At 38.0% G+C, this 25,345-nt stretch overlaps 2 protein-coding genes across 5 annotated transcripts in view; both read left to right on the top strand.

Moving 5' to 3' along the window:
* The window catches only part of LOC145497883 (plexin-A4-like), a 238,195-nt gene that overhangs the window by 137,477 nt on the left and 75,373 nt on the right, over positions 1–25,345 (top strand). For all 4 annotated transcript variants that reach the window (XR_014050743.1, XM_081477751.1, XM_081477750.1 and 1 more), the window contains 9 exons: positions 798–940; positions 1,175–1,299; positions 5,112–5,171; positions 6,975–7,049; positions 7,128–7,194; positions 21,424–21,564; positions 22,405–22,515; positions 23,154–23,199; positions 24,000–24,103. Coding sequence is in view for 3 of the 4 variants with exons in the window: in XM_081477751.1 (XP_081333877.1) it covers positions 798–940; positions 1,175–1,299; positions 5,112–5,171; positions 6,975–7,049; positions 7,128–7,194; positions 21,424–21,564; positions 22,405–22,515; positions 23,154–23,199; positions 24,000–24,103 (872 nt within the window). In the remaining variant the exon portion in view is untranslated. The remainder of the gene's footprint in view (positions 1–797; positions 941–1,174; positions 1,300–5,111; positions 5,172–6,974; positions 7,050–7,127; positions 7,195–21,423; positions 21,565–22,404; positions 22,516–23,153; positions 23,200–23,999; positions 24,104–25,345) is intronic.
* LOC145498005 (uncharacterized) lies at positions 7,203–21,440 on the top strand. Its single transcript, XM_081477876.1, has 2 exons — positions 7,203–17,097; positions 17,970–21,440. Exon 2 carries the CDS (start codon positions 18,081–18,083, stop codon positions 18,627–18,629), a length of 549 nt encoding a protein of 182 aa, XP_081334002.1. The 5' UTR covers positions 7,203–17,097; positions 17,970–18,080; the 3' UTR covers positions 18,630–21,440.

Genomic DNA, 25,345 nt, shown 5'->3' on the forward strand with positions numbered 1-25,345 from the left:
AACAAAAGATGATAGTGCCATGCATAGAAACCTCCCCTGGGTGGAAAAATCAAAGATATTTCGATCAAAGAATGCAGATTACAAGTCCATTTTTGTATCAAGTTAACTTTTCATTTCTCCTGCTTGAAGTTTGTTTTCAGCTTCTTTCAGTTACTTTGAAAATAGTCCCTTTCCATTTCGTACATTTCGAACCTGTGCACATGCGAAACTACTCAGAGACCATTTGAAGGGTTTCTTTTAAACAGCCGTGACAATATTCAAACCCTACACCACACACTCTGCCAGCGATATATATTTGTGAGTCACACTCTTATGCAGCTTTTCTTTCCACGTATTTTCTAAACCGACCAACAACTCCGTAGAAAGTGCAGCATATAATTCTTCTTAAACCTGCAATCACGTGAAAGTACTAATGGTTTGAGCTTGACAATTTATTAAGCGACACTGTGATCACATATTAAGCATCACGACAAACAAGTTGAGATTTCATTGTTTTGTACTGGTCGTTTGATTGGCTGGATTTGAAAATAAGACATTTGATTGGCTGCATTTGAAAATGTTGGAATCTATTATTTCAGTTCTGCCATCTGATTGGTTTTCATCATCTGGGTGGCCCCCGGTTTCAGTAAACGCACTGTAACATGACATTATTGTAACGTAATGCCAAGTTAACCAAAGTGGTTGGGGAGGCTAGAAGCCAACTTTTTTTTAATTTACAAAATGTAGAATTAAACAACTCGTATTGGATAAGAACAGAGTGTAACCATTGTCTTATTTACTTCCTTGTTTTATTTTAGCTTTTGCTGAACTTCAGACAGATGTGACAGACTTAACAAGTGACCTATCTACCACTGGAATGCCATTTTTAAATTTTCAAATGTACGCTTTACATGTGTTGTTTCCTGGGTTAGATGATCATCCAGTTCTTCATCAGAATAAGGTAAAGAACTTCACCAAAGTAGTTCACCAAAGTTTCCTGTGATTCCCTAATTTACAGACACACTAAACATCGCAGTTTACTTGCAGTTTTATAACATTGAACTGGCAGAAAATCATGTTTTGAAAACAAAAATTGTTGGAGGTAGTTAAAACCCAGTGTGAACCTTTTATTGTTGTAACTTACAACACAGACTGAAGTCTACAAACTAATTGATGGTGCTCCTTTTTTTGTCAGGTTATCCTGACAGAAAACTGGGAGAAAGGTCTACGGCAGTTTTCCCAACTGATCTACAACAAGAAGTTTCTTTTGGTATTCATTCGCACCTTGGAGTCACAAAATACGTTTCAAATGAAAGACAGGTTGGTTATGCATTTGTTTTTACTTTAGTAAAATACAACAATGAACACCAAAACACTGAAGTATGGCAGTCAGAAGAAAAAGAAAGCACTGATTGGCAGAAGATGATGATGAATAGTTATTAGTTAGATAAGAAACTTGATGTAGCCTGTTTTACCAAGATGTATTTTTAAGGCATATTCAGAAACCAAACCACACAAAGAAGTTTGGAGACTTACTGTCAACGGTCCAAATTGCTATAGAAAATACATGTAGCTACCACATGGCTGTTTCTGTTGCCACTTCTTAAATTTGGAATTATGCCAGCTTGATGAGTTTTGCTTCTTCCCTGAAATTGATCTCTAGTGAATGAAATTTCTCTGTTGGTAGAAAGTGTCCAAACCTATCCAGTTGGTTTGGTTAACAACTGTGAAGAGAGTTTATTTTCAATGAATGTCACTTTTGATTATTTTGACATTAATAAAAAAAATTATGTTTTTATGAACAGCACAGCCTAGGGCTAGCGTCGTTCCTAAAGTGAGAAACGCCTTTTTTTTGTTTTGTCGCCTGTTTACAGCCAGATTGAACTCGGAAAGTATTACAGAATTTTTATGGAAAGACTCATTTAAATGTTCTAAGAGTACGAAGTCTTTTTTTTATTAAGAAGTAGTATGTGATTCCAAGTACGGCTTTGCTGTGGATGAAACTTCTTGCTCAGGGCATAATAACAAAATACTCACCCTAACTTAACCCACCTAACCCTAAAGCTCGGAAAATTTGTCAACCAGAAAAGCATAATGATTTTTTGGAATTGTTTTGCATTAGCAATGCATTATCTTTTTTAAACTCGTGGATACATGAAGTGTAGAAACGTGTTTGTTGCGGGGACTCCGATATGCAAATGTGTCACACACTCACTCACTCACTCACTCAGGTGTAGGCACTGCTCATAATTAGTCGGCCCGAACGAGAGTGCCCGAGTCCGACACCATGTTGGAATAGTAACCACACCCGACACCATATTGGAATAGTAACCAAGCCCGACGCCATATTGGAATAGCAACCATGCAGTCAGTGCGAGCCTACTACTCAATGCGTGCATCTTTCCAGCGTGAATATTGATGATTTTGTAGCTTTTACACGACCATTAATATTAGGTGTTTCGCTAAATTGAAGTGGAGTTGACTTCGAATGTTCGAATTAGTTCAAATAAATAAATAAATAAATAAACGAAACAGCTATTGAATACAAGACAAACATCGGCACCATTGTATAATATTGTAATTTTATTTTTATAATTTAGTAACGTCTAAACCTGAGGCCAGCCGAAATATTGTTTTAACTCTACGACGTAGTGTCAACCTTGCAGTAGTGACATATTATCGTTTTACTTTTCAAGTTTGTCTGATTAGATCTGCTGTGAGATCCAACGTTCAATCAAGCAGGACCTTCGTTCACCACTTTGCAGTTTAAACACTTAAGTTTTTCATGTTGAGTTATCCATGTTCAACTGGCATCAAGTTAAGTTCAGATTAAAGTTGTGTTCTCTATACTTGTCTTGTTTATTTTAGTACATTGATCTGAACTCTAAGTGGGACGTGAAATGCACATAAACTTGGAAAGAAACTCCCAAATACTTGATTTTGATAAGCTTAAATGATTTTTACCTTGTCTTTTGTTTACACTTTTGCTTCCTGATTGAAAAGATAACAAAGGGAAAGAAACCCCGTGTGAGCTTGTCCCCAATTATCAGTTAATACTAAATACATTGACACTTCAATAAAGCTGTTATTATTATTGTTGGAACACATATTTATGGTCGACAGATTTGTCGGATCAACACTGGAAATGCTTGCAAAAGAGTCTACTTATTTTGATGTATTTTACGTGCAATATATATAGAGACAAGCGGTTCCACATTGGAAAAGAAGTGCTGTGTCATAAGAAACCTTACCTATAACCTTGAATGAAATGCAATGAACAACGTTTGTGAGCTCGTACGACTTGAATACATGCAAATTTTTCCAGCAGGCAGATCAACATCAAGATCTGGGTGTGAGGGAAGGGGAGAGGGGGAGGGGGAAGAGTACTCTATGATTTGTTGGACAGGAGTGTCCTCTGTGACCCAAGAACCCTTAGCCTTTTCCACTCCATGTTCTGCTGCAATTTTGCCACCCTAGCTATTCTGGACGTATGTCTTTGTGATATGTGAACAAAAAAAGCCAACAAAAAAAAGCCTGCACTTTGTGAGTTAAGTGCGACCTTGCATGGTACAAATCCGGCTTGTTTTAACAGCATTTAATAATGCACCAGTAATTGCAAGTTCACCAATATGTTTCATCTCTAGATTACCTAATCCATGAGTTAGGCCATAGGTCTCCTTTGATTTTTTTTCATGACAAAAATTTTACAGGGAATCCATTTTATGCTTGATTTTAGAATTATAGATGTTTTAAGTGCTTTTTATTGCTTTTCACTGTCTGTGGAGGACAAAAATCTGACTGCAGCTGGGTTAGACTGATCAATTTGATCGACTGTTAAAAAAGCAGAGGAAAGATTTACTTTGAGTTAACATTAAATAGTATTTTTAGTTTAAAGTCAATTAATGCATGCATAACATGGTAAATGAATTTCATTCCCATTAAGCTTAGCTATCAAGCAATAGATTTCATAAGGTAAAATACAGAGAAACACAGACTTCATAGCCTTCAACCGAAGTAAATAAATTCTGAATAAATTTCAGAAGTTTTTTTTTTTCTGGGACTAACCTTTATTCCATTCACAAAACTTTTGGGAGCTATCATTTAATCACTTTGCCAAGCGTAAGAAACTGGTATCACTTGCAAACTTTTCATATAGTCTTAAACTTTCACGATCAACCAAGCAATCAATCAATCAATCAATCAATCAATCAGTCAATCATTTATTTACTCACGTATCGTGTAGTGAGCTAAAAGCTCGTTGAAAATACATATGTGCAGATAAAAAACAAAGATAACAAAATGAAAAATATATTATTCATACATTCTTATGTTTATGTCACATCCCCTTGGGGCTTTTCAGTGAAATATACATGTATAACAAGATGGTAGGATACGGAGCAAAACAAAACACAATAAAATTAATTGTCCATAACTAAGAATTAAAATATATTTTTATGTATAAATATATTACAGAACCTAAATATATCATTATAAGAACTAAGATAACCATCACAACTAAAACTACAATATATGATTAAAAAGCTCTATTCCTAATAGTATTTATAAAGTTGGAGTGATGACATAATGGTCACGTGAAAAGCTTGTAAATTACTTGCCTGGTGACTCATGATTTACAAGCTTTTCTTGTGTTCTCTCAACATCCTGTATGGGTTTATTCTGCTGGTAAACCCATAGAAAGTGTGGTCAATTGCTTAAGTATCCAACATGTGCCATGAAATAATTAACTGTGAGAACTTTCTGGTAAATCATATTCAGCAAAACAGCTAGGACTTGGTTGGTTCGACTAGTTTGCCTCAATGGTAATTTGGGCATGTCAGTGTGTGGCATACAATGGATTTCTAATGTTACCATTCTGACAACACCTCATTTAATTTGTGACTGTTAGGAACTTGTCATGTTAAATGAAAATTCTCAAATTGTGCTCACCTTGATGTTTATGCCATTTTCATAACTTTGAACTCATCACCTTTACTTGTGGGTTGTATATTTTCCTATGCAAGTGATTAGAATTTCACGTCCTGAATGGAGAAAAACAACCATTAATTTAATTATTGTGAAAGTCATACATTTTATTTCATGTGATTACAGTATTGGCCTCATATGTCTTGCAGGTGTAATGTTGCATCTCTGTTGATGGTTGCTCTGCAGGCAAAAATGGAATATGCTACAGAGTAAGGAAAAATGCCTTCTATAGACTCTAATTGTTTATTTGGCTTTCATTTGTAAGTGTAATTCACCTGTGTACAGCCAGCAGAGCAGTTAAGTTGTGTCTTTCAGAGGCAAACAATTCATGCATGATCTGTGTTTAGACTGACAGCTTTTAGCAATACTCAACAAAACACGGTAGTTTCAAATCTGTGTAATGGAACAACTCAAAACGGGTTTTTCTTAAGTATCCTTCACCAGGCTAGTGATGAAACTGAATAGTTTCATTTAATATTGAATGGATGGACGGACGGACGGACGGACGGATGGATGAGAAAAGAGACAGTGCCGACATCTCTCTTAGCAACAAAAAACATTCCCATTGTACCCATAACACCATTAAGTTAGATAGGAATGCCATGGTATACCTGTAGGAGAGGTGGTGGTGTAATTAAACTTGATGGAGCAGCCAGGGTTTGATCTCTGGCTGGCATCATGTCTGATGACAAGATAGACTACGAGTAGTCCCTCTTTCGCTTAGTCCGTCGTGCGTGACGCGAAAGAAAACTGCGAGAAAAAAATGGCCGCGCGAAATCCTGGAGGCGAGGAGCACGTGAAAGGAGGGACTACCACCTAAGCCCAAGAGTTTGAATTATGCGCTGCTCTCACAACGCAAAAATATGATTGGCTTATGTTAGGAGCGTTGACAACATGTTGTCAACATTCGAGATACCTGTGACATCTTGCAGGAATGTTTTGGAACCAAAGCAAATCAAAGCGGTACCAGAGCAAATCGAAGCATTGGAATCGCGCTTCGCAATCCGTGATGTTCTTGCAAGTCTGCCAACAGGCGCTTTGGAAAGATTTAAATTTATCCAATGTTTTGTTTGGCAAAGCTTTCTGCCTCCACCCCGACTGCGAGCGTGTTAGTGATTTCGCCTCTCAACAGCATCGTCCAAGTCAGCGAATATAGATTCACTGAGCTTGGCCTTTCTGCCGTCCATTTGAAAGATTGAACCGGACTCTCACTTGACACCGGACATTCACCTGAAATTTTCCGCTGCTATCAGCAAACATTTTACCACAGTTGGATGATCTCCTATGTATAATGTATAATGTATAATGTAAATTCTCGGTTGAAAGTCTATTGAAATTTTTGCAATAACTTTTAGATGCAGCGAAAATCGTTACAAGAGGCCTCCTTCGCCGTCTTCTTTTTAAAACTTCTTCGACAGTTTCGCTGAACAAACACTGAACAAAGATATACTTCTCACGGCATATGTTTTTGCCTGGCTACTTGAAGAGTAGAGTAGAGTAGAGCAATTTTATTCAGATCTCCCAGGGCTATTGATAACAGGCGATAATAAGAGGACGTCAAGATGAGAAATCCTACACCAAAAAATCATTCGGCCGTGAAAGGGCAAACTCTTGGGCTTAGGCAGTAGTCCCTCCTTTCGCGCACTCCTAGCCCCCAGGATTTCGTGCCGCCATTTTTTTCTCGTGAATTTCTTTCACGTCACGCACGACGGACTAAGCGAAAGAGGGACTACTCGTAGTCTAATGACAAGACACCTGGTACAACTCTTGCTATGCTTCTCTTCATCTGGGAGGAGTACACATGGGTGTCAGCAAGCTGCCATGGCAACCTTACAAAACGTTGAATAGCATTTCAAGATCCAGCAAAGGAGCTCATCAGAAGATAGCTCAGAGAAGCATTTATTGATATTACAGTAATTGTAACATTTTATTCCAGACAGCTGTTCCATGATTTCAACAAAAGTGAATCAAGTACCTTAAATGAATAGATCTATTTTGCTCTTTGTTGCCAGGATTCTAAAGGACTTACTTTGTGAATTGATACGCAAATCAGTAGCAAAGAGTCATCCAAAGCTCCTGCTACGGCGGTAAGTTAAATTTTAGTGGCGTCGTCATTATCTCTCACTGATAAAATTATAATGAAATGCATTGTCATTTTTCTCTAGAACTGAGTCAGTGGCAGAAAAGATGCTTACCAACTGGCTTGCATTCTCTATGTACAATTTTCTTAAGGTTGGTAAATACTTGTATTTGTAAAACTGTTATTACTTTCCTGTCTTTCAGGATTCAAAATGGATTTTTTTTTTGTAGTTGTACATAAGAATACCCTTTTGAGCCTGTATTCAGTCCAATTCCAGTGCTCTGTCATGCGAGAAAGGAAAAATTCTTGTTCTCTATTGTTTTATTAGTAGCTGTGGACTGAATTCATATTGTCTGCTTCACCCTTAGTCCATACACTCAGGGCAAAAGCTTTCAAAATAGTAAATAATTTTAAAACGTGGACAGTTAAAAAAGCAGTTATTGTTGGTTAGTGTTTATCTAAGTTCTTAGTTCTGTGACAAACTCGACTGCCTTTGAGGAAACACCATTACCATTCAATAATTCTAATCAACCAGGCAGGTGTTGATTTTGAACCCTGTCTTGTTGTTAGACAGGTACTTTGCACTTGGGTAAAACAGATGGGAACCAACAGCTAGAAATAATTAATCGACAACATCAGTGAAGTCAATGAGTAATCATTGGGTAATCAATGGATAATTAGTTGATTAGTAATTGAGTATTGCTGATGATCAAGAATAATCAATGAATAATCAATGGGCCACATAATGTTCAGTCATCGATTAGTCAAGATAATTATAATCGCATGGCCACAAAAACCATACCAACGGAAAATAAAGAAATAGAAGCAACTTCTGCAGGTATGTCATTTTTAGGCGATGATCTTCTGCGGTCTGCCATCTTTGTTTTGCAAAGTGTGTTTGATTCGTAGCTGGTTAATACAGACTGGATGGAGGATTTGTGTCTGGAGTGAGTGCTGTACTTTATCCGATTAAACTGAGCTCACTATCGAACAGGCCTGATCTGCAAAATGCAAAATCAAAATGCAAATTGACATAAGCTCAAGCGCTCAATAGGTGTTGAAAAGTGAAGAGACAATCAATGTCGCAGCTGTTGAGACCTTAACAGATTGGATGGAAACCAATCGCGGTTTCTTGACAAGATATAAAAGGTGAGATCACTAAAATCTCTGTTTTGCTTGAGCTTACATTTATATACATTTATACTGTTGATGATATCTGATGATGTTCATTTTCTAAGCCAAAAATAAGGAAATCCTGTGGGAGTGAAGTTCTACACTGTCACCCTACAGTTTTACATGGCAGTGAATCTTATATCTTCCAAAATTGTGTTTTAAGAATAATACACTCATACACACTTACATCTTGACTTGTCAATGATGTGGAAATAAATCCTGTCCCTTTCTGTTGTTAAATGCCCGGTTCATTTAACAATCTTTTAGTTTTGGCATTCATAATATATCCATGTTGGAAATGGACCAGCCATACTGTTTGAATTTGTTAGACAACGCAGAGTTAAGGGTGCAATACAATGTATCTTGCAAAAAGTGTGGGTGAGGTGTTACATGTACATGTAGGTATTGGAGCTAACAATGTATCAGGATTGTAGATACACCAGTCTTGTTGTCTGCAATTTACAGATGGTATGTTTAGTGATGGGGTTATTCTTTTAGTAACAGTAATGTTATAGTTATCATAAAAGAGTTATTAATAATTAAATTGTGATTAGTTTAATTTATCCTCACTTTTATTCTGTTTGTAGACCACTGAAATGGTTACAACTTACCGGTCTTCACATATTCAGCATCACAAACCTTGTCAGGGTAAACAAGTATACTATGGCTATATTTAGACAAGATAATTATGGTTACACAAGACGGTGCATAATGACCACAGTAGTTGGAATCATTCAACATTTATGCCATCTGAGTCAACATTAGAAACATATACTGACTGAACAAAACAATCCTCAATCCATGCCCTGCCCTTTACCAAGACACTGAGCTATGTGGATAAGATCAAAAGGATTGCAAGTGTTGACTTATTGGTCATATTTTGCTTGAGAAACTATATGTTCAGTGTAAACATGTATCAGCTGCATTCAAGCAAGATGCAGTCAAGATATGTGATGTTGCAAGACTACATAGACAACCACAGTTGAGGCAGCCTTGGCTGTTTAGCATAGTGTACTGTAATGTTGCATTTTAATATGTACAAATTGTAATAAAAGACATCAAATTAATCACTAAAACCTAGAGAAATACAGTTACAAGAAGTGTCAAAATTGTCACCTAAGGGACTCAAGTGAGATATTTCTTTGGTGAAATCATATTTCCAGTGTTTCAAGAATTACATTAATTATTATCAGTTGGAAAATAATCTGACATATTATGTTTGAATATGGAAATGAATATATAAAAACTCCTCCTAAAACAACTTTTGATCACCTTCCCAATTCATCTTGCATTGGAACATCTTTAATTATTTGCATTGCCGAGAACTGTAAGCTTTTACATTTTGCTCGTTTGTGTGTTTTTTGTTCTTCCAAATATGATTGTGACTAAAAAATAGAGGATGTATCTGCACATGGCTAAATGGCTGATAATAATGAAAAACGCAAAAAATTGTTTTGGTGCCAAACAGGAATGTTTACTTCATAGCATGGATCACAGCCAACAAGAACAACAGCAACAGAAAAGACTTTGCTTAATCTCACCAATTGAAACCTATTTCTTCACCCCATCTTGCTGACCTGCCAATTCTTCTCTCTCTCAACACACATTTTGTACTGATTTTAGTTATTTTTACTTTCGCTATAACTTAGCTTAATTTACAATGGCTGCAGCCACACTAAGAGAGTTAACTGGGTTTATTTTTTAGAAACCTGGTTAGAAATTCTAAACAACTTAACTTGGTTAAAGGTTGGTTATAATAAAATAACGGGGTTATATTTTATGAGCGGCCACACTGAAATGGGTTATGAAGTGGGTTAAACTGAATTGAAGTCATGAGATAAACCAGCAAAATGGCAGACTTCGGGGACCCTGTTCAGTCTGTTGTTATATTCTCGATTCTTTTTCTTTGTTTTCGTTTCCTTTCTCTCCACTCACGGCTAAGGCAGTCCCTCTTCCTTCTAATGCACACTACGCAAATTTCTAAGGCAGTTCTTTCAAACATGATGTTAATTTTGCATAGACATCAGAGTGTTCTCCGTCACCGTCGAATCATCCTCGAGTCTGGGTATATCCGAGAGACCAGCAATGGTTTAGGGAAATCCATAGGAATCCTGCCATGCATAACTTTTTTAGAGAGCACTTTTGAATGAGCTTCAACTCTTTTTATGCCCTTTGTCATATTCTGTCGCCATCTATGGCAAAAAGAAACACTCGCTTCCATGCAGCATTGATCAGACTGCTGATAAGAGACCACTAACCTGTGTTAAAGCACCTAAAAAGGTGGTTTAAAATTAACCTAACCCGGTTAAAAAATCTATTGTTCATCAATTAATTTCCATGGTAACCGTAAACCCAGTTTAAGTTCCATGAACAGCCGAAATTAGCGGCTGCATCGTGATTTTTCGGTAACCCGGTTAACCGTAATTAATTAATTAGAAATAACCTGGTTAACTCTCTAGTGCGGCTGCAGCCAATGTCTTGGATAGCCAGGAAATTTTTCCTCCTTATTGACATGGTGGCAGCTGTTCACTCATGTCTCAAATACCCTAAAACAAGTGTGGACTTTGGATACTGGGACATCTACTCCATAACAAGGTGACAATGCCATAATTTCATGTGAGCAAACCAAGAACTTTTCAACATGGCCACGTTGCCTCGAGCACCCAAAGAATGCAATTAACAAAGATCGAGACCATTACTTTGTACGAAAGATGGCCACAGAACTTGATCTATGTCCTTTCAATTGACAAGACCTTTGTTCCCTTCCTTGATGGAACTTGGCAGAAACAAACTGCCACCAATCCATGTAGGAGCCTTACCAATGATGGCATTGCGGTTCCTGAAGTTCAGCGACTCACTGCTGCCCAAAGAATTCCCACCTTGACGTACTTCTTGGCCAGATAGCAAACTTCTGTCCTGTGATCTCTAGGAATTCTATCATTTAACTCTCAACTTCCCTGACTGAACGTCATATGGCAATTCATTTGCTGCTGATGTCACCCAGTATCACAGACAACTGATCCTAGTACTAAGAGAAACTGTCTCCTCTTACGCTTTGACCACCCTTATCAAGAGCGAGAAACATGAGGATCCCTGCAAAGCCATCATAGTCCTATGTTCCCAGTTGCATTCCTTGCATGATGGTGGCTTGACAGTCCTTGTTGATCCTGCTCTTGGTTTCTGTGCACTTGCCAGCAACCCAATCCTTCTTTGCCACGAAAATTACCCTGGAGATTGGCAGGGTCAAGAATCTAAATAAGAATCCTGTCACTTAACGCACCATTGAGGAACTCTGTTTAGAGCTCCTAAACTTGTCCCCCTCAGGGAGGATCTTTGTCTGACATCACTCTTGCATGAGCAACAGCAAACACAAACTTATAAAGTACTTCTTCGTGCTCGATCTCCTCAACTACGCTTGGCTAATGCCAGTCCACCTCATGCAGATGAAGGCACTCGAGCGTGAGTAGCAAAGTCAGAGATCCCGTTTACTAGGTTGTTCGCCGATCAAATGCTAAAGCAGTAAAGCGTCACGGAAGTATGGTCAGGTTAAGTCAAGACAAAGCTGCCCTAGACTGCCTTCTTATCACATCACCGCATCTCGCCCATATGGTAAAGTAGTATCTCAACAACTTGCCTTAAGTATGCAAAACTTCTGAGTGGAACGAGCACTATCAGCTCTCTGGGAATGCTACTGTAAGAACCCGAGTAAACGCCATGAAACTCCGCCAGTCAATAGAGCTGCACTGCTAAGGCAACCCATTTACAGTTGAGTCTCCCTTGAAGAGTGTGGTGTTGTCAGCTCTTGTGCCAGAAAAAGCAAAGGAAGATATCCTGTGCTACGCAGAGAAAGGCCAAAAGCAGTTTGAAGAATTCATTGAATTCATTCTAAGCACTCCTTATTTTTTTTATATATATATATAATTGCTACTTACACTGCTTACAATACAATATTAATGTAGTTACTTACACTACTTACAAAAATCTTATTATTTATGATACTAACACTTACTCTATACAATACGCATACTCACACCACTAACAATACTAATACTTACACTGCTTACAATACAGCGTAATTAGATTACTTGCGCTACTTACAATTCTAGCACGGTAAGATCATACCGGTTTACTCCTGTCAGTAATGTAAATTCCGAATTGTGAATTACAGAAAGTACCGGTATGCATGGTATATATGCGCCTTGTTTCTTTTCCTTTCATTTTTATTTTCGTTTTCGGGAGACTAGGATCAAGCTGTCAAGAGATTACAAAAGAGGCAACAGAGGCTCCCACTTTTTTAAGACGATTGTAGTTGTATTTTTTTCCATTTCATAGATATGTTTTAAATACAGTAAGAAATCATTTAGTTTTGGAGAACATTTTTTCTGTCTACATAGCCAAATGTAATATTTGGCATTTAAGCAGCAGAAGTTAATTTGGAGTTTATGTTTAGAGCTATCTGGCCTTAGACCCAGTGCTGTATCAGGCTCTAAGGGTGTCTCTTTGGCAATGACTTGGCAATACTTTAAAATTGGTCCAAAAATATTGAGTTTTTGAGCAAGCCCAAAATAAATGTGCAAGTTTCTCTGTTTCTCTTTCACAGAAAGTGCATTTCTCGCTATCGACGAGACCAATTTTTTTCAAGAAGTTGTTTGTTGATATTCTTCTATGTAGAAATTTAAAATTGAAAGTTATAAGTTTTGTGCTCTTTGTATATTGAAAAACCATTTGGTAAACCTCTTTCCAGTTGAGCTCCTGTTTTGTTGTGAGAGTGACGTCTTCCTGCCACTTTTGTTGACTTTGGTTGGGTGGTTCACTTTTTTCTTATACAAGTTTCTTATATACTAGTCTACTAGGTTTTTTGCTTTTTAAAAATTTTGACAAGAAACTTTCATGTTTAATAGAGGTTCTGGTGTTATGGGGTATCTATCTTTGAAGAAGTTTTATTGAAGAAATGATTCCAAGAAAGGTTAAAGGTCGGGCTGTCAGGTCATGTATAGTTTGGAAAGCAGTGAGCGAGAGAAACTTTCCGGAGTCATCCATTAAATGTTCTACTTTTGTTATTCCTTTGAGGAACCATTCTTTAAAAAACACTGGTCTATTCCCAACTCATATAAGTGAATTATACCATAAGGGTGATGACCGAAAGTGATAATCTGATACCATCTTTTCTTCATAATTGGCTTCTGACCAGATTTCAAGAATTTCTTTGAAAAAAGGATCTGATACTTTAATAATGTTACAACTGTCTTTTATGTTTAGATTTCCAGTTAGTGTTACTTCACCTCCATATTTTTCAAGTTCTGAGTCAAAAAATCTTTTCCAGCTTCCACAGTTTTCCTTATCTAGATACTTCTTTATCCATGTGGCTTTGAGAGATCTATTAAAGGAAGTTATATCAATCATTTTAAGTCCCCCTTCTGAGTAATCATTAATCATTACCTTTCTTTTTATTTTGTCGCCTTTGTCATTCCAGAAGAAGTTGTAAAACATTACCTTTATTGCTGTATGATTTGTTTGCAGAGGAGAAAAAATATATACCAGTTGTGAAGCTATGAGGCTTTTTAAAACAGTAATTTTACCTAAAAGGCCAAGTCTGTGAAGTTTCCAGCATCCCAGAATCAATTTAATTTTTTCTATTTTATCTTTGTAATTCAAAGATATAGTTACATCAGGGTCTGTTGACAACCATACCCCTAACGCTCTGACTTTTTTTTTGGCCATTTGAAGTCTTTTTCAGGACAAAGTTTAAAATCCCAATCCGCACTTGCACCGATCCACAAAGCTTCTGTCTTTTTGCTGTTAAGTCTGAGGCCGGATATATCACCGAAATAGTCTATTATCTTCAAAGATTCTAGAAAGGATTCTTCGGAGCCATCTAAAATAAGGGTCGTGACATCTGCCTATTGGTTAAAATTAAATTCTTTGTCCTTTACAATTATGCCACGAATTTCTTTTTTTTTGGTGAATTGCATTGGTACTTCTACAGAGAGAATGAATAGATATGGCGACAGAGGGCAACCTTGCTTAACTCCCCGGTTGAGCTCAAAGAAATTACTTCCCCATCCATTGTTTAAAATACAGCTTTCGCTATTGCAGTAAAATACTTTTAACCAGTTCAGCAATGATGGGCTGAAACCAAAGTATTGGAAGGTTTTATGAATAAAGGGCCACTCTAGGGTATCAAAGGCTTTTTCAAAATCAAGAAAGGAGCAGTCCCGGCATATTGTTCGCTTTTGAAAATTTGATGACGCTGTCTGTTAAGTGAATGTTTTCTCCGATAAATCTGTCCTCTAATGAAGCCGGTTTGATCATCAGAGACAAGTTTTGGCAGGAAAGTTTTGATGCGGCTTGCAATAGCTTTTGTTGCAATTTTGTAATTGCAATTAAAAAGCGTTAAAGGTCGCCAGTTTATTGAATTAAGGTTAGCATCCTTTTTTGGTATGAGCTTAATAATGCCCCTCCTTTGTGATATTGAGAGCTTTCCAATTTCTTAGGAATAATTGAAGGGGTGAGTGGAAAACCATGCTAAGTGACGATTTGGGTGAAAGAAAACAATTTTCGTGAAAGGGCTTGAATTTTTGCATGTGGTCTTCAATGTAATAGAAAAACGTGGTCCTGTATTTTTGTCGCTGGTTTTTGCTTTGTTTATAAAGACGCCGCTTGGAAAACCGAGTGGTTTTTCTGCATACGCAATATCTCGAAAACGAAGCAAAGCTTAGCGGAAAAACTACAGGACATTGTGAAACATACCTAAACAAAACTGCATGTGAAATTTGGAGTGTTTTCAACAAAGTTCACTTTTGATTAAAATACCTAGCGCCCTTTTCCCGCCGAGGTCTTCAAATAAATGAAGCTGGGCCTTTGTTATGATAAACAGAGCCGATCCTTTGTTATAATAGTAATATTATAATAATAGTCGAAGTCTCGCCTCAGTTTATCATAACAAAGGATCGGCCCGTCGCATCTGCAAGGACTTTGATTTCACTTAGAAAGCAGCAAAATGTCAATTTCACGCAACGTATAAGCTCAATGATGTTGATTTCAGGTCTAAATAGGTTTAAATGTTGATTTCACGTTAACGCGTGACAGTAAGGAGGTTGATTTCTCTTAGAAACGAGCAAAATGTCACGCAACGCATAATCTCAATGATGTTGATTTCAGGTCTAAATAGGTTAAAATGTTGATTTGACGTTAACATGTGACGGCAAGGAGGTTGATTTCACTTAGAAACCAACAAAATGTCAATTTCACGCAGCGCGTAAGCTCAATGATGTTGATTTCAGGTCTAAATAGGTTAAAATGTTGATTTCACGTTAACACGTGACGGCAAGGATGTTGGTTTCACTTAGAAACCAGCAAAATGTCAATGTCACGCAGCGCATATGCTCAATGATGTTGATTTCAGGTCTAAATAGGTTAAAATGTTGATTTCACGTTAACACGTGACGGCAAGGATGTTGGTTTCACTTAGAAAACAGCAAAATGGTAATTTCACACAACTCATAGGCTCAATGATGTTGATTTCACATGAAAACGCGCTATAAATAGGGCTGACAGATTAACAGATTAACCCTTCTCCCCAACGTACGGGTCTCCATACATCTGCGTGTCCGCTGATCCCAGAAGCTCAAAACACTACAAATCATGCCGATTTGAAATAAAATCAACGCAACCTGGATCACAGATCTATGTTACAATCGATCGCTACTTGTTGGCCATTCTTATATTTAAACAATCTAGTTACCAGTTCGAGAAACGTCCGCAGAACATGATCACAATGCATGCCAGGAAGGGTCTTTACACCTAGTGCACGGGAAAACATGGAGGTTGATACAAGACAAATTTTATCACTCTAAAACCAGTTCTCGCTTTCCAAACTTTGACGCTAGCAACACTTGGCAAATGGGCCACGACTCACCAGAGGGTATTTTTCTTGGGCAAGAACTGCTCTTGGACTTTGCTGCCTGGCTCGATCTCACTTCGAACGCTGATAACACGATTACGGTATATCAGCTGCCTTCAAAGTTTCAGAACACATTTTGATTCTTTAAAACATGCTGATGACTTACGGGTTTATCGAGACTTTATGATGCCTCTCAACCACCAGGCAGGCATACAAGGTACTTTAAAACAATGCTTAAGATATTAGTTGACAGAGCTCTAATGCGGCACATCTCTTTTTTGTTCGATGAATTTCGTTTGACGCTCGATCGATTCACGTGTTGTGCTCATGTCACAGCCTGCCTGTTTGCTCTTCAACAAATAAACTCCTAAAGACATGGCTAGGAAAAGCCAAGTATTTTTGCATACATTATAACTCGAAAACGAAGCAAAAACCAGCAACAAAAATACAGGGCCGCGTTTTTCTAGTACATTGAAGACCACATGCAAAAATTCAAGCCCTTTCGCGAAAATTTTTTTCACCCAAATCGTCACTTAGCATGGTTTTGCACTCACCCCTTCAATTAAAAGAGTGTATCAAAATTTCTGCCACGTCATTACAAAACACTTTGTAGAATTCGCAGGGGAGACACTCCTTATGGGACACTATGGAAAAGCTGAAACTTAAGACCTCAAACCAGATGGAGAAAACTTAAGTTAGTGTTACTGTAGGGGACAAAGTCATCAAACTGAAGAACAGGGGTTACAAGGAAGTAGGCCAGAGCTTGTGCCAAGACTCGAGGAAACCATCGGTGAGTATGAGATGGCAGTGGTGCCACATTCCTTATGTAGGGTCGATGGATCTCTTTATATTCCAACTGACAAAGCCAGCCTGACGTGTTTGATAGAGGAGGCAAACCCACAGCCACAACTAGAAACACCACCAGCAACAGGAAATCTACATCGAATACTTGTTATTGATGCTATGGCCATCGTTCAAGGTAACTATAACAACAACAACAATTATAATAATATTTTGTATAAATTTTGTATTTATGATTTGTATACAGGTCTGAAATAAGCAAGCGCTATCCTAAAGATTTCTGACCTTCAAGAATCATTAATTGCTGCAGAGTGAGCACAGCGAGCGAGCAGCAACATAATCAAAATTTAAGAAGAATATATAGAAGGGGGTACGATTTCTCGGAATCAATACTTTTTACGAGTGCATTGTAGTTAGTGGTTATGTTTTGCTCTGATTTGCCTGTAAAACGATGTGAAGGAGATTGTGCTTGACTTTCACTGTCTTGCTTTTGTTCCTAATGCAGTATGTGAAAGTTTGTAAATCTGGATGATTAATTGTGACATCTGTGATTTTAAACTTAGTATGAAACTTCTTAGCAGTCTCACCTCCTTGGTCGAATTCTAAAATGAAGAGAAATCGTCATTAGGAAAGCTTGTAGAATAATTAGAACAGGTGAAAACGGTAGAACACGCTAATTTCATATATGCTGCGATCTATTCCTTTTCATCCAAACATGAATTTAAGCTAAAGCTTTAGCATTTTCTCACATCGCGATGGACACATCCTTGACACAGTCTGTCAACAATCTAGAGACATTTAACGCGTGCCAATACAGAATTTACAAGTTAGATTTCTGCTCCGACAATTTCCACATCTTTCCATTTTCTCAATCTGGTAAAGGGGAGGTTGATGCACATCGTTTTATGTCCAAACATAGTTCAGATCACTATGTGCTTTTTTGTCACGATCCCTTGTCACATTTTGTCATGGATGCTTCATCGTGGATGAAGTTGATGCATACAAGGACAGATTTTAAGTCACATTTTCGTTCTTGTTTTTTTCTTGCAGACAATATGGAAATCTTTGTTTTGGTAACACCCCACGATTTGACACTACTTTAAGAAATAAAGGTTTTTGTAAGTCTTGGAATGTGCAGGTAGATGAATCACTGTGTAAAATATGTCACTATCAACAGGATGTGCTGCAGCATTACAGTCTTTTAGATACCCTAGTTTTATCAAGCGTACTGAGCAAATAGTGTCTGGATTTGATGAAGACCAAGCAGTGTTTGATCCCTACTTGGAAGGCTCCTTGAAGAACAAGATGTGGCAAAAAAGATCCACAGCATTTGTCGGGTTTCAAATACATCCAGAAATGAGGCTCACCATGTCCATCAAGGACCTTCTGTCATCGTCAAAGTCCAAAAGCATGCTGGTCACTTTGTTCACCACTGGATTATTAGTGCACTTCTCCAGCAACACAGCCATCAAGCTGGTCGGGGTTTACAATAACAAAATCAAATGTCTCAACTGTGAGGAAGAACACAACCAGGAGTTGTGTTCACTAGATGAGCATTTGTCGCAAGAGATTTCTGTTTCCTCGCCGGACACTGATGTAGTAGTCCTGCTGCTCGACTTGGTTTCCAAGGGAAGTCATGGAAACCTGAATAGTCTGAGGTTTTTGACAGGCAAGGGTGCAAACTACGGAGAGATTGATGTTATTCAATGAGTCCAAGTGACTGAAATGCACAAGTGTCAAGACCTGATTCGATTGCACCACTTCACTGGGGCCGACTGGTGAGGGAAGTTTGTTGGTATCACGAAGAAGATCTGGGTGAAAGCAGTACATGGCACTCAATGATGACCATCCCGTGATTGACTGCTTCAGAGAGCTTGGTGAGGATCTTATCCAAAACCAGTTAGCCAATGGAGAATTGCCCACTCAAGTTGAAGACCTAGAGAAATTTGTCTGCCAAGTGTACTGCAAAGCGGGACCTACACCCTTCCCCAACTTTGATGTGAGCTCTTTTGATCCAGGAACTTGGAAGGTGAGATGCTGCCTCCAGTGCATGCTTCCTTACTCTCATACATCACGCATGCAAACTTCATGGTAATGTGTGACAAATCCTATACCACCAGATGCCCAGATCTTCCTCCCATTAAAGAGAATGGCTGGAGCAAACACCAAGGAGCTTACAGCTGTACGTTCCCATTATGTGCCTGTCTCTCCCTACACCCCAAACTGTTATTGAGCTTACCAAATGCGGCTGCAAGTCAGACTGCAAGGGATGCTGTAGCTGTTTCAAGAACGTAATTCCATGCACTCCTCTTTGTAAATGCTTTGGAAAAAAACTGTACAAATCCATTCACAGATGACACACAAGTTGATGGCGAGGAAGAGGATGATGATGCTCTTAGTGCATAAGAACTTTAGTCACATTTTATGCCCAAACACTTTTAATGGAACTGTACATTAGTATTATACATAACAGAAAGAAGATGAATAGCGTCTGCAATGTTACCATGGGACTAACAAAAGTCAATGATATTTTTGTATGAGAAAACTGAAAAAGTACATGCATTTAAGAAAAAAAGGAAAGCAAAGAAAATTATGCACTTTACTGGACATTGCTAGTAATGGAAATTCACTGTTGCTTTAGAAAAATGAGAGTTCAAAAATCCAAGATGGCAGATCCAAGATGGCCACCACCAAAATAGCAGGTAGTTAATCCTGACGTCATTACTGGTTGCCATGGCAACAATTTGCAACACGACAGCCAGAAATCCGTAAAGATAGTTAATTACGTGAATGATCCGCAAAGATCAACTGCAAAGCGACAAAACGTAAACAGGCTATGAGGCAAGCTGCCAGCTATTGAGGTCACTCCGCAAGTCACATATGCAAATGAGGGTGACTACTGGCCGCCTTGGCTCATGATTAACTTTGCCTAAATTACATTTAGCCACATTTTGAAAATCCAAGATGGCTCCCACCAAAATAGCAGGTAGTTAATCCTAATGTCATCGCTGGTTGCCATGGTAACCAATTTAGGTCATACAGTGTACATTATCAAGAGTAAGAATCCGCAACGATTTGCAAAAAGTTAGCAACACACGACAGCCAGAAATCCGCAAAGATAGCTAACTACATGAATGATCAGCAAAGATCAGCGGCAAAGTGACAAAACGTTAACAGGCCACAAGGCGACTTGCAAGATGTTGGAGTCACCCAGCAGGTCACATACTCAAATGGCGATGACTGCTGGCCGCCTTGGGTCATGATTAACTTTACCTAAATTACTTTTAGCCACATTGCAAAATCCAAGATGGCAGATCCAAGATGGCCACCAAAATTGCAGGTAGTTAATCCTGACATCATTGCTGGTTGCCATGGTAACCAGGTCTAAGATGTACATCATCCAGAGCAAGCTTCCTATAAAGTTTGGTCCATGTATCTTTAATCAAAGAGCAAAGATATTTGCAAAACAATTTGCATATAATTAGCATAAATTAGCATAAATTATATCGTTAAGTAATGGGAAGATGGGGTCGGAAAATTTGAACCCCATCAGATTCTTATCATCAGGTCCAAAATTAGTGCAAAACAGCAAAAATGATTAATTTTGGCACAAAAGTCCTACAGGATCACCCACCCTCCTGCACTATATGTATGTTGTTAATTGCTGTGCTACACAGTTCAAAAGGTCATCAATTACATGTTAACATTTTCCTAGATGCACTTTATTCACAAGTGTTTACACATTATGAAACAGAGTAAAACTCATTTTGGTAAGATAAAGCTTCTATACAAGCCAAGTGGCCCATCAGGCTGGCACTTTTCCTGGCTTTCAGTAGGGTGAAGCACTGAGAGTACTTATACTCCCCCCTGGATGGGATGCTGGTCCATCGCAGGGTTACCCCCAGCATTAAGTTTGCCAGTACCCATTTATGCATCTTTGAGAGTAAAGTGTGTTGTCCAAGAACACGACACAATGTCCCCAGCCAGGGCTTGCACCCAGGCTGCTCAATCTGGAGGTGAGCACAGTAACTATGAGGCTACATGACCTTACAAAACTCGGTTTAATTTATGGTTATTGTGAAATTGTTTTTGGTGAACCAGAATCTTAACCTCCCCCCTGAAAAAAATGAAAACATGACAAAGCTGGTCTTTCCTTTCAATATGTTGTGAACATATTATGTCCACTCTACTGCAAATGTTTATTCACATGCCACCAAAGAAGGGTGCATTCCTTTGGAGTGATATGGATCAGGATCAGTGATCCATCGGTTCCTTTGATGAACTATGATCTGACTGATCTCGGATCACTGATCATGATCCCAAAGGAATGCACCCTAAATGATTACCTCTCATTCTTGTGGCATGGAAATAAGAAAAAATCCTGTTAGGCATACAATTAACATTAGTCATAATTTCATTTGCCTCTACAATTTACGAGGAGGCGTGTAGGGCTTGATTTAACCCTTAGTTTGCACTAAGACCAGCTTGTAAACTTATATTTCAGAATGATGCTGGAGAGCCATTGTTTATGTTATTTAAAGCAGTTAAACAACAATCTGAGAAAGGACCGGTAGATGCTGTAACAGGAGAGGCAAGATATTCATTAAGTGAAGACAAACTTCTCAGACAGGCTATTGACTTCAAGGTATAAAAATGCTCGAGTTTGTACATGTATTAACTATGATGCAGTAACATTTACAAAAGACCCGACAAAAGAAAACTAACTTCTTACATTGTTTAATTGCTTTCCCATTTCTCCTCCTTAGTACAGTTAATAGTGACTGCTTGATTTTAAGTGGGTTGGCCACTTAACATAGGTAACAACATATAATAGCCCTCATCAGGACTATGATTACTGGCTGCCTAATAGGGGTGGCATTTAATAGGTGGTCACTTAAAAGGGGTTTGACTGTATTTCAGATTTCAAATTGAAATGGCCCTGTGGCAGTGACTGCAGCATTCCTTTTGCATACTTTTCAGGTGGCTCTGAATCCTACCTACAGAATTTTTTTAAGCCTTGCAGAAAGTTGTATCTTAACATGTTCATCAGAATTCAATTAGAATCACTTTAAGTTAAAATTAGGGGTGTTTTTAACATGTTGTATTGTTGCCATGTTAACCTATGATGCCCAGAAGATGACAACAACTTGTTCACCAATGATTGGACATTTTTGTGATACCTATATCGTTAAATTGGATGATAAAGAGTTGTAACTTTGATCCTTCAAAGTAGAACTGTTGGAAACTGTTGCCATCCACCTTAACACTGTATTTTTGTACATCGTGTTATGCATAAGCACCTTTTTATAGTTTGGCCAGGTGTGTTTCTCCTGCCAATTTCCAATTCTGAAATCAGTGATCAGAGAAGTATGGTACTTTTTATGTGTGTCTTCAGTTGTATCAAATAATTATTGTAACATCACAACCACCAAATAAGAACATCAGCTAGTATATGATATCTTTTGTTTGATTTATTTGCTTTCAGCCACTGAATGTTGCTGTGAGCTATGATAGTAATCCCCCAGTGACTGTGGCATTGCTGGACTGTGACACCATCACTCAAGCCAAAGAGAAGATCCTGGATGTTTTGTTCAAGGTTTGAAATGCCTATTGCAGTGTCAAGGCTCAAACCATGAACACCTGGCATTTTTGGGGTGTTTGGTTTACTACTGCGCAGTGAGGACTCTTGACGTCAAAAGAAAAACTTAGCTAATGCTATTTTTTATGTGAAGAGGTCTTACTGAATGATCATCAAAAGATACACAAAATATCAAGTGTCCTAGCTGTAATTAGACTTCCTTTTCAAAAAAGCTATCATTATAAGAGTAGAATAGTGATATATATCTGAACCATGGCTTGGTTTTCTTCATGTTATTCACAGCGAATCAAATTATTTGGCAGCCGAGATCTTTATTGGAGTATAGACATGGAAATGTAGGTTACGTTCCTGAATTAGCAAGGATTTGTTATTAATTTTTAATACATAGCAATTTCCTTGGGAGAGTAGATACACACTGTTTCGCTGTTTAATTGTATTCCATCAAATAAAAAAGTGAAGAAGGTTTTTTATTATTGTTTGAGTATCTTGACATATCTTGTTGGTTTGAAGCATTGTCAGCTTTCGTGAAATAAATCCTTTAAAAGTAATGCATTAAGTGACAGTACTTTTTTCATACCAAGTATTGAAAACAATCTTGTTCCATTCTTTCATTAATTAAGTTCATTTCATTATAGAACTCTCCATATTCAAGTCGTCCAGAGAAAGATGATCTTCAGCTTGGTGAGGGATTTTTGTTTATGGGTTTCCTATGTTCATACGCATGCAAAACATTTTGTATATTTGCAACAACAAAATGCCATTATTTTTCATACCTCATGGTTAATAATTTGGTTTGACCTGAAACAAGCTGGCAAGCATTCAAAGTTTACTCTCAGTAAGTTATGAGGTATTTAAGATGATTTTTGCAGAACATTCAAGCAATAATGGCAAAAATAAAGTTGCCAAAAAATCCTCATGGCATGGTAATAATTTGAATACAGCTAAGAAGAACTTATCGAGACTTAAGCTTTCAAGCTGACCCCGCGAGAGAAAATTGAACTTGAAGTTAGCCATATTTCAATTAAAACAGACGTTTCGCATTAGTTAAAAACACAATAACACGCTTTAACCATTCTTACGAAGTTTGACATCAACTTTCTCAAGAATGCTTGAGAATTTAATTGCAGGGTCACTTAGAGAAATGAACTAAAATGAGTTGTTTTAAATAGCATTCCAAAAGTTACTGTGCAATGAGTGGACTCTTACTAAATATTTTGTGCACTTATTGCTCGAACTTTAAACGGAATCCGTCTTAACATTCTAAGATTTAACAAAAGAGTTTGGGAAGAGGTCATATCTAAAACATTGGTTTTCTAATATCACACAAAAGGTTTCTCTTGTAAACCAAGCTCTAATTTGTTAGCTTATTTTACAGCTGTAAGACTGCATCAAAAGCAAGTCTTCAGTAGTTCATTAGGTGTGAAATTTCAGACTCAGATTCTTTGGTTTTATTTTACTCATAAATCTACATATTTATGCAGAATGGGAGCAGAGTTCTGGAAGAGTTCTTTCTCTGCGAGATGATGATTCTCAATCACTGATTGATGGGGAATGGAGAAGGATAAATACGCTGAGTTATTATAAGGTGATGAAAGTTCCAACTTCTGTTCTTTTGTTTCATGTATCAGCTTGGCTACACAGACAGGTTGCAAAAGTGATGAGCTTCTGTCATTTATCGCATGAACCTAACTTCATGAATTTAAAGTCTGACCCTAATTTTAAAAAAAAATGGAACCAAAAGAAGGCTACAATGGACGACAAAAGTGTTGAGACACTTGGCAGTAAAATTCGATTTTCGAGAGTCTTGGACAGATTTCCCCCCCTTTCCAAAAACAATGTTGAATTTTCTATTTCTTAGACTGCAGAGACTACAGCGCCTACACAACATTGAATTGGGGGGCCGGGGGTATCAGGGAATTAACGCTGGATGCAAGTAGAATAGAACAAGTGCTTAAATATCGAAAAGCGTCATTTCCTAAAAGTGTCTCAGCTACCTTTGTCGCCCATTTTAGTTTAAGTGCTTCCTTCTTCAGTACAATTTAGCGATAACAGCGATGACAAGGGCATGTACAGTAATTGAACTTTTTTCCATCTGTTTTGTTTTTCACCCCCTGAAAGGATTTTTCATACTGCCGGTTTTCATGTGACATTGTCATATTCTAAAATAAAAAATTACCTATCCTTTTGTGGCTTAAGTTTAGATATAACACCCTCTAAAAATTTTGTTTACCAAGATGTAGCTCAACAGGGTTTTTCATTTTGTAGTAGAGCATGTTTTTAAACTTTTACATTGCATATCATTAACACCACCTTTTAAGTTTTTGCTATCGGAACAGTCATTAGTATTAATTTCTACTTAACGGACTTCTAGAGCAATGACTTTTTCTTTAAGAGCAAAACTCAGTGACAGATGTTTCTGTTACTTTCTGGCCACCATATTGGTGCCCCTCTGATGGAAACCAATACATACAAAGCTCCGGCAAAGAATTTAGATAAAACATTTCCCTGAGTAATGTGCTCAGGCTTGGGTGAGTTGGAGTGAACCCTTGCGTTCAGCCCAGGCTTGGGTGAGTTGGTGTGACCTTCACATACAGCTCAGGCTTGGTTGAGTTAGAGTGAACCTTCATGTACAACTCAGGCTTGTGTGAATTGTAGTGTCCCCTCATGTAGAGCCCAGTCTTGGGCAAGTAGGAGTGCACCCTCATGTACAGCTCAGGCTTGGGTGAGTTGGAGTGTGCTCTCATGTACAGCTCAGGGTTGGGCGAGTTGGAGTGCGCCCTCATGTACAGCTCAGGCCTGGGCGAGTTGGAGTGCGCCCTCATGTACA

This window comes from Orbicella franksi, chromosome 9 (genome assembly GCF_964199315.1).
Source record: "Orbicella franksi chromosome 9, jaOrbFran1.1, whole genome shotgun sequence".
NCBI classification, from domain to species: Eukaryota; Metazoa; Cnidaria; class Anthozoa; order Scleractinia; family Merulinidae; genus Orbicella; species Orbicella franksi.